The sequence below is a fragment of the Morone saxatilis genome, unplaced genomic scaffold (genome assembly GCF_004916995.1).
Source record: "Morone saxatilis isolate NCDOM2014 unplaced genomic scaffold, NCSU_SB_2.0 Contig15, whole genome shotgun sequence".
NCBI classification, from domain to species: domain Eukaryota; kingdom Metazoa; phylum Chordata; class Actinopteri; family Moronidae; genus Morone; species Morone saxatilis.
In genome coordinates, this window is record NW_023339707.1 from 18,126,259 (window position 1) to 18,136,293 (window position 10,035).

Consider the following 10,035-nt stretch of genomic DNA (forward strand, 5'->3'; position numbering starts at 1 on the left):
TATTATTTCTAAAGATGAACTATTATACACACAATCCCCAGGCAGACAATCTGAGACATAAATAATGGAGCAGTTTGAACGTGTGACATATTGGCACCTTTATCAGTATTATAGTAACACCCAACAAATCCTTTTACAAGTAACTGATAGATTAAACTATTCTCAGGACATAACTTTATGATAGCATTCAGCATTAAACACTGTTTTGTTACATATGTATAATGGAAACGCTCTCCAACAATGGACCATGCTGTGGGTTTTGTTGTGTTGACTCACAAAACACATAATATCATACACACGTTATGACATTTTTACAGGCAGGAAACACCATACATAGTTGTCCTTTATATTTGCAGGTCACTCAAACCATTTTAATGTGTGGTTTGCTTTTTAATCTGACAATGACTAATATCCACAAGAAAAGACTAAGTTCACTGCTGTATATCAGTGGCAAGGCTCAGTATGCCGAGTCAAACCGATACTGTCAGTCACCCAGTCCAAGCAGCCTGTTTTCTCCACATGAGTCACTAGATCTCATTTAGACACTGAAAAACACTGCACACACTTGCAAGGCTGACATCACAAACCATCATGTTAACCAAAAACTGATCCTTCCAAGTGCGCACTTTCACAGCTCATCCGCAGAGACGTATAACACAATCAAAGAGCAGAGCTTATTCCAAATTTAAGACTTTACTGAGTGAACTGTAGATTGCAATATATACATATCCAGAGCAGCAGGAAGACAGAACAACACAACTGAGACATGCCAGATTATACTGAGCTTGGTGCTGTCAGAACGTTTTAATGGCATAACAGGTAGAGATACTGATTTGTACCAGAGAGTATTAAATGTGGCAGTTGTATTAATTAAGCATTGCTGATTTCAAAGATGCTGTCATTCACTATGTTGCATTCTTTACAAAGTCTGGGAAGACAAAGCTCTATTTCACACAAAAGGTTGTGCATCTCACAGCTGAAGCCAGCACAATCCTAACAACTTTCTTGTCTCACAATGGCTAATTAACACCTTGACAGAACTGTGTGCTCCTCTCTCTGAGAACAAAGGCATTGCCACTGTCGCCCCTCCGTCCTGCCACATTTAGCAAACAGCACCTAGATACTGTCTAACAGGGAGGTTCAGAGGCACAAGTTGGAACACTGGCAGGCAGGTGTGCACGTTCGTGCATTTGGCACTTGGATGTCTGTTGCCATGGTGACCCCCAGAATATCCCCATACAGCACAATGTGATATTTTTAATAAAGTTTGAGGGCTTTGACTTTACTGTCTGGTACGGCTGTGAAGATAAGAAGTGAAGATGTGAACTTTTTTTTGTGTCTGTTGCTGAGGTTTAGCTGTGTGTTGTTCAACTGAAAAAAAAATCCAGTAGCTTGTGTCAGCAGGCTTACTGTGTGTTGCTCAACCAAAACTTAACGTGAAGGCAAAGGGAATACTAACTATAGTGACCATTAATAGAGTGTGTGTAAATGTGAATACATGTGTCTGTGACTATGTCTTTATGTGTGTGTGCATGCATATGTGCATGCGCAAATGTGTATATTTACCACAGTATGACTCACAAGCCACATCAGAGACTATGCTGCAGAAAATTGAGACAACACAGTTTCAAAGAGGAAGCCAGCACTGATAGAGCTGAAAGAGCAACAGGCACAACACACACACACATATGCACACACACGCATGCATACACACACGTGCACACACACGCACACAATAACACTGCGCAACAGTCACTGGAAATCCCCTTTTGTTCACCTGAATGAATTAAACCTGGGAGCATCTGAAACCTGAAATTCAAATTTTAAATGTGACTATGATTGTGTTTCATTTCCTAAAGAAAAAGTCTAATCAAAATAACAGACTATCTGTTGCTGGTGAAACAACAAATCTTAAAAATCTATGAGTTTTCTGATATTGACACATAGTACAGTATTCTCTGAGGGAATTTCAATTATGGAAGTGGCAAGGTCATTTTTGTGTTGCAAAAAGGTGGTGAAAAGTGAAAGAAATCATTGCGCTTGTATAGTTGAGAACACAGCAGGTGCTCCCTTAGTGTGAGTTTAAATGTAATACACAGTCTTCACCAGCAGATGCCAATATTGACTCACCAATGACGTTAAAATAATGTACTCATTGTACTCTACAGTGGATGAGGTGTCGGCGTATGCAGTAGATCTTCCCTCACATCACTGAAAAATGTCAATAGTGATATGAGTCATTGTCAAGACTATAAAAGGATATGGCCAACTTGTGGTGCTCCCAGTTCTAAACATGGGTGTGATCAGATGTCTAAATGGATTGCCTGTGAAACTGTTATTAATCATCTCAGAGTTCATAGTTGACCAGCATCAGAATGGAAGCCGAACAGGCCATTAATCATATCATATTATACTTCTCTATTTCCTTACGTAGTCTGCAATGAGTTTTCCATGACATTAGTGGTTAGCCTGCAGCAGCCTCTTCCAGCTGAAGTGTGATGTAATTGGTTGTTAAAAGCCTCTTATTAGGAAAGGGGGAGTCAGGACCTGCAGGAATCAATGATGCTAAGTGCCTATTAACCCCCCTTGTGTGACAGTTACAGTGTGAAGTTTTGCAGTAATGCGTGTGTTTGTGCGTGCGAGTGGTTAATTACATGTTAGTACATGCATATGCTGTTGTTCACGCTTGCATTAAGAAACCTCTTTAAGAAGGGCCAGAAAAAGTTTGATTTGTAAAGAATTTACTTAATTCTACTTTTTGCATTTTCCAAATGATATGCAACCGCATTTGCAAACTTACTCAATATCAGGGACAGAGGGACCTTCTGCTGCTATTAATACATAATTAATGGTGTACTTTCTAATAGGCCATCAAATGGTATCAAGTCATTAATAAAGGGCAATGGGTTTCTCACCTTTTAATTAGCTGTCAAGTCTGCAGATGTAAATGTTAATAAGTGGTACAGATGCTCTGGTGCTCTTTTCCAGAAGGTACGTGGTCAAACTGTCCCTTAGACAGGCCCTCCTAATTACTTTAAGTGCTAGCTAAAAGCTATAGGAGGATTTACACCAGCCAAATTGATTTGGGATCTCAAAAGATATGAATGGATAATTATTAATTCCTTAATATGTGATTTGTAAACAGTTAAAGGGGAACCTTAATGATTTTATATATTTATATATGTCAGTTTATCATCATGTTCAGTACAGTTAGTCTGTCAAAAGTATATAATGTCTTGTGAAAGGTTGTATCTACAGCCAGTGTTTTGTTTGTCCATTCTGGGCTACTGTAGAAACATGGCGGTTCAACACGGAAGACTCCATGGAAGGCAACCCGCGACATCTGGATAAAACGTCTCAATTTAAGGTAACGAAAACACAGTGATTCCCATATTCAGGTTATAATACACTAATGAAAACATTCACATGAATACTGTATTACATTTCTGCCAAGAGATCTAACTAAATGTTAAAATAGTGTACATTTTCATGTACACTATTTTACATTACATGTAAAGATACTGTCAGGTTGAATTATGGGAAGTGTAGGACATGTTTTTAGTGCGGCTAGCAGCATGGTTGGCAATGTTGGTCAGTCCATCCACCACTTTGATCCAGACTGAAATGTCTGGTGGATGGATTAGCACAGGAATTCATCTCCCCCTCAGGATGAATCCTACTCACTTTGGTGATCCCCTGACCTTTCCTCTAGCGCCACCATAAGGTTGACAATATTGGTATCTTTACTATTGGATAGATTGCTGTAAAATGTGCTACACATCTTCAAGGTCCCCAGAGGATACATTCTAATTCTTAACTTTTACTCTGGTGCCATCATCAGGGCAAAAAATGTATTTGTCCAATACTTTGGTTTATGACCAAAAACCTGCAAAACAAGTTCAATTTCCATCAGTCTCAGCTGTACTTTGTATTTAGTGATAATTAGCAATGCTAGCATGCTAACAGGCTAAACTGAGGATCTAAACATTATACCTGCATTTTCACGTTAGCACTGCCACTGTGAGCATATTAGTATGATGGTGTTAGCATAAGATCAAAGCACCACTGTGCCTAAGTACAGCCTCACAGAGGCACTGGCATGGCTGTACGTGGTTTCTTAGTCTTGTTTTAAACTGTCTCTAGAGAGTTATGGAAGTGCAATACTAAATTCCTAGAATACTATTTTATAGGGAAATTTGCTGTACCGTTTAAATCCTTCATTATTTTTTATCTTATTAGAAATTGGTACAGTTAAAAATAAAAAATAAATGTAGAAATAAAAATAGAATTAATACATAAACAAATGTAGATAATCAATTAATATAATATGACATGACATAGATCGTATTACATAAAACATATAGTGCAGTAATCACGTAAATTTCAAATTTTCATTTCCAATTATGCTGAGAGAAATTGTGGTGATTTATTCATTCTCTTATCATAGTTCATTTCTAAAGCTTTCATCCTACAACAAAGTGAATAAATAAAAAATATAAGGTAAATCAGTGATGGTTGAGATGGGAGAGGCCAATACTCCTCCTGATCCTGTTGACCCCCTCGCTGTCACCAGTTGGTACAGGCCACAATGCCGTAGCCCACTATCACTCTCCCCCCGTCCCTAAGCTGCACAGCTCCTTACAACCCTTTTGAGCCTGTCTAGCAGAGAGAGCAAGAGAATGAGTGTGTGTGTGTGTGTGCGCGTGCTGTGTGAGAGACACAGAGAGGCAGCTGAGATGAGAGTGTGAAGCAGTGAGAGGGAAAACCTTGAAAGAACAGCAAAGGCGATCAGAAAGGGGGGAGGGAGACGGCGTACACAGCAAAAAGGCAGAGCAGAGTAGAAGAAAGAGAAGAGAAGAAGGGAGGGATATAAAGTGTAATGTGAATGTACTATCTTTGATAGTCCTGGTGCCAAAGTCAAGAGATGCAATGACTAGATGACCAACCACTACACACACCAGCATCCTGTCCTGGAGCCTTGACAGGAGGGGACAAGAAAAATCCACACACACTCAAAGGCAAAACACTCTCTTCAAGCAGTCCCACATCCTCTGGATCATGTCGTCTACTGGGTCAGCCAACCATAACAAGCGTCTTGCATGTAAGTAACCAACAGTGTATGAGTTAAGAGAAATGTAGCTGAAGAGAAAGTGGCACTAGCAGACTTGTAGTACTGTCCAATATATTATAACTGTATGTCCCGTATTACGATTTACTCTGCATTGATGTAATTTAACAGTGCTTGTTTTTTACATTCTGAGCTGATTTACTGCATAAATTTCCACAGCACGGCCTCTCAGGATATTTTTGCATATCCCAGGCAAGGGAAAGTTTTACAGTGCAGAGGGTATTAATTCCCTTTACTGGTTCAGCTTTATATAAATCACGACTCATCATCCAGAGCCTCACAACAGAACAGTTAATTCCTTCATGAGAGATGTTAAATTCTGCATTAGTCAGCTCTTTAGATAACAGATCCATAAAAGCTGTACTTTATGTTACATACAGTGTGTATGGGAATTACTGCAAGCCCGTTACATCATTTTCTCTGAGATACAGTTTTGAAAACTGTCCCCCAAGCATTCATTAAATTTCTGCTCACTAAAAAACACTTAATTACACATGTTCAGTTTATTCTTTTACTTATTGATGCAGCCTTGAACAAAGCCTCATTAGCAACTACTGGAAAAAAAAAATCTTGTCCAAAGTAATAATAACAGCTGCAGGCCATCCCTTTTTAACTAAGTTAGCCTGACAGGCTTGATGGTGGTGCAGCACTGTTGATGCAGATGAGGTTTAATCACAGTGAAGAGATAACAACTACCTCTTAGACTCTGACTAAGCTAAAGGAAGAAGGTCTTTATATAGAACAAGGAAAGACGTGCTAACTGCTACCTGCTTGCCAGAGGGACATTGTCTTGCTTTCTAAGTGAACAAATAAACTCACATGAGCTGTTTTTTTATGTTTAAGTGTCAACACAATAAGATGCTTCCCATACAACTTGCTGCTTTACTGAATAAGTTTCTGTGTGGGACTTATGAGTGTTTGTTAATGTGTACAGACTAAAGGCAGAGCACTACATATGTATATGCTCTGTGTAGGCTACCGAAAGCCCTGTTTTGATTGACCTAAATAGGAAGTAGTGGATATAGCTGGAGGACATCTTTGCATTTAGCCCTGAGTGAAGAGCCCTGGGAATACATTATCTGATCAGACATTTACGGAGTTGGTCGGACAAGGTTCAAGCTATAATCACAACATTGTGATCATACCGTGAAAATGATAGTGAAGTAATGAAACGGATGTAGACTTAATTTAAATGATGTGCTCAAGGCTTCAGGTAGGGCTTCCTCCAATATGACATAGTCTGACAATGATGATGGTGGGACATTGGTATCATAAATGAGCACCCTGGGCTTACTTTCTACTACATGGCTGTATGTTTATGGATGTGTGTGTGGGCGTAGAGGGGAGTCGGGAAGCATGGTGGGGGAGGTTCCTGTTGTGTTGCAGTGATCTCACTCATAAATGATTTATGCATGATGGTCTGCTGTGGCTACGAGGCCAGCAGAGGAGAGTGATTGGTTCGGTAAATAATAGCAGTAATACCTAAAGATGATGTGGCTGTAGACTGCTGAGAGCTGGGTGACACCATCATCGGCTCCCGGGGGTAATTTGGAACTGCAGGAGACGAGGGGTGGAGTTTGAGATAGATGGGCTGTCAAATGTGACTGGGCATGCAGTACCTTACTAGCTCTCTCTCTCACACACAAACACCCAGCCTCTGTGTTCACTGAAAACAGAAAGATGATCATGGGATTTCTTTTTCCGCTTGCCACAAGGGGATTGAATGCTTCACCATGTGACTCTTTAGTTCAATAGGAACATTTGTTCCCTTCTTCCAGTGCAGTTTCCAAGACCCTTGATGTATGACTGCACCATTAAAATGACACAGAGCGGTAATGACGCATGTATTCAGAGTTTAATGTAGGCAACAGAAGAAAAACAACTGTACACTGCATGCTGAGGCAAAATAAAACAACCTGAGAGACTGATATTTGAATAGGAATATTAAGACTCGCAGTGTGGATTATCGGGAGCTGGAAATGGCAAAAGGATCAGACTCTGGAAGAAAAAAATCATGTGCTTCAGCTCAACTGTCACCTCTGGCCCTGGACCACCCACCCCCTCTGAAACACACACACACACACACACACACACACACACACTACGTCTACATCTTCTGTTGGATTCCTACACATAAAGAAGTGCTGATGATCTAATCACAGCAACACAGGAGTGAAAAAAGAGTGAAAGAATCAGTATTATTGCAAAAAAAAATTGGATTACAAAGAGGATAAAGAAACCAGAAAAAGGGTATTAAACACATTATTTCTATTCAATTTGTGTTTGCCTTGACACACAACAAATGCACAAAAATGCACCCTTGTATTAGTCAGTATGAGGCTTAGCTGAGGCAAGCAATTGCCTCAAATCACTGACACTACAGTTACTTTATACCAGGAATAATGCACAGCAGGCTCAGGTTGCATAACACCACACTCTCCTTTCTTTGACAAACTTCTTTCTTTCTTTCTTTCTTTCTTTCTTTCTTTCTTACTTTCTTCCTTTCCCACAGGAAGTCAGCCAACACATACATCCTACATGCATGTACTCACAACCAAGGCAGTAAGCTGTGAAGTCATGCACTACAATGCAGTAGGAGTCCAGTGTTGAAGGGTGTGCAGTTGAAGGATTGTACCAGTGTTATGTAACAGTAAGCCCTAGGTAATTATGGCTCAGTGTGGGCTGAATGGAGCAGGGATTTCTGGGTAAGGGGCATAGGTCTTGTCACAGATCACAAGTGTCATGGAATGTGTCAGAGGGCAGCTCTTTAAATACTGTAAGGCTTTACTCTGTTAGTGGCCAACAATAATTGTCTATTGTCTGGATGACAGTATACCCATGGCTGTCATTTGTTTTATGGTTAACTACATTAAGGATCCAGAAACAGGTTTCTATGGACTAAATTGGGATTTGAGCACATAGCATCTTATTTTTTATGTCTTAATTTTCAATCATAGCCTAGCAACTGTAACCAGGCACGGCAGGCACAAGCTAAAAATAAATAAATAAATTAAACTGTGTGTGTGTGCAACGTAAGCTCCAAATATTAGCATGTCTAGCTAGCTAGCTTGGTAGCAGTAGAAACCTAGCATTGTTTCCGAAGGCAAAACGCACTGGTTTGACATGGGTAAATATTAAGAATGATCATAGACTATAAACACTGTATAAGAACAAGCTGCACTTTGTTGAAGCACTGTTACTGTAGGATAATGACTTACTTAATAATTTAACATGTTTCTATTGGCCAAATGTTCACAGCCAAAGTTGAACAAATGTCAAGTAACTAACTGAAATAAATGGGAGACTATTGTTTCTTGTTTCTGTTTCTATTCTCAAACGTTGGTGCTGATGTTACTACACCATAAGGGTGGGAACACACGGTAAAACATCAAAATCTCATTTGGAAAGGAGGTGCAGGTTCAGTGCAGAAGCCTTCAGTCTTCATAGGCTCCATCTATGAAAGGAGTGGTGTTCCTGGTCCCTGAACTGAATTCTAATTCCTGGATCCTGTTATGCATTTGTAATGGCACAAGCAATGCTACTGTGTCCCATCATCAGCAGAATTGAGTGTGAGATGTAAGACACTGCCAGAACCACTTTTTGTGCATAGCAGTCATATTGAATTATTAATTCTGGCTTTCTTTTCAAATAGTGTTGTTTTTTTCCGGCCCACTAGTGGTTGTAACGAAGCCATCATGTGTTTTAGTGAAGAGTCAGCAATCATAGACATACAGTACATTTGGTAAATCAGTGATGAACCAGCAGATTTGAAAACTGGCAAAGTTTACTAACAAAACAAAGCAAAAGTCAGCCATCAGGGCTGTTCTCTGTTTCCTTGACCTACCTACGGTAAACACTTTCAATGTGATTTATATTTTGCAGCCTAGATATTGTAAGTGTAAAGCAGCAGACTAAAAACTGAATGGGTTGCAGTGTCTAACACCAGGACAGTTTCATTAGTCTTTGTGCTCACCACTGTCACCCATTGTCAGTGCTTGTACTTGCCGTTATTCATTATGCAATGATTGCTCATTTCCTTGCGTTCCTTTGGACAGCCTCGGAGAGACTTAAACTTACATACAAGATAACAGAAAATAACATAGCACTCTTTGATTGAAAGTGGAAAAATTACTTTACTTGATGAGCCAAACAGCCCCATAAGGATGGTTGGCAGTTAATAACCCCTGTTAACAACAAGGGATTCCCCCGTTGGAGGCTATGAACACCATCTGGGTCTCACACAGAGCATGGTAGTAATGTAACCTCAGCCAATTTGCATGGAGACCTCCTACACATCTTCCACAGCAGGGGGAAGAAAACTCAGAGGTTATTTGGATGAGTCAGTCTTTTACATACATGTATATCTCCCACGTAGTGGCAGACAGATGGAGACGTGCAGCCGAGTCTGTGCGTGGGCTGAGCATGTCCACTGGCTATCTCAACTTAACAGAGCAATGACATTTGATTTTTAGAGAAAAGAGACTCCCATAAGGCCAGCAGGCAAAACTGAAGTTTACGTAAGATGTGTAGTTTCATCATCATGACCAGAAGCCTGGCCATTGCTGTAACAGCCTATAGTAACTGGTTTATTTATCTCAACCTTCCCACTGCTGCTGAATAATGACTTCTGGATGATCATGGACACTGGCATGTGGCAATGAGGTGGCAGGGGGTTTTGGCAGGTTGGCATGTTGAGGTCATTGGTCTCTTTAAAGTATATGATGACAAAGCTTGACCTGGAAGGCCAAATATCATGCAAGAAAATGCTCACGAGGAACACTGTTCTCCTTGATGTGCGCTGTCTTACTGGACTGATCTGGTTGAAGCAGTGGATTTATGTAGTGGTGTGTTTACATTTCTTGGGTGTGAGTCAGTGGTGGATCTATTACTTTTTTTTTTTTTTTTTT

General features: G+C 40.1%; 1 protein-coding gene across 1 annotated transcript in view; it reads left to right on the forward strand.

Annotated features, from left to right (window-relative positions):
- Window positions 1-4,665: 4,665 nt before the first annotated feature.
- Window positions 4,666-10,035, forward strand: part of LOC118324618 (dysbindin-like) — an 11,621-nt gene continuing 6,251 nt past the window's right edge. The window contains exon 1 of the mRNA XM_035657038.1: window positions 4,666-5,101. Coding sequence (XP_035512931.1) covers window positions 5,059-5,101 — 43 coding nt within the window. The 5' untranslated portion in view covers window positions 4,666-5,058. The remainder of the gene's footprint in view (window positions 5,102-10,035) is intronic.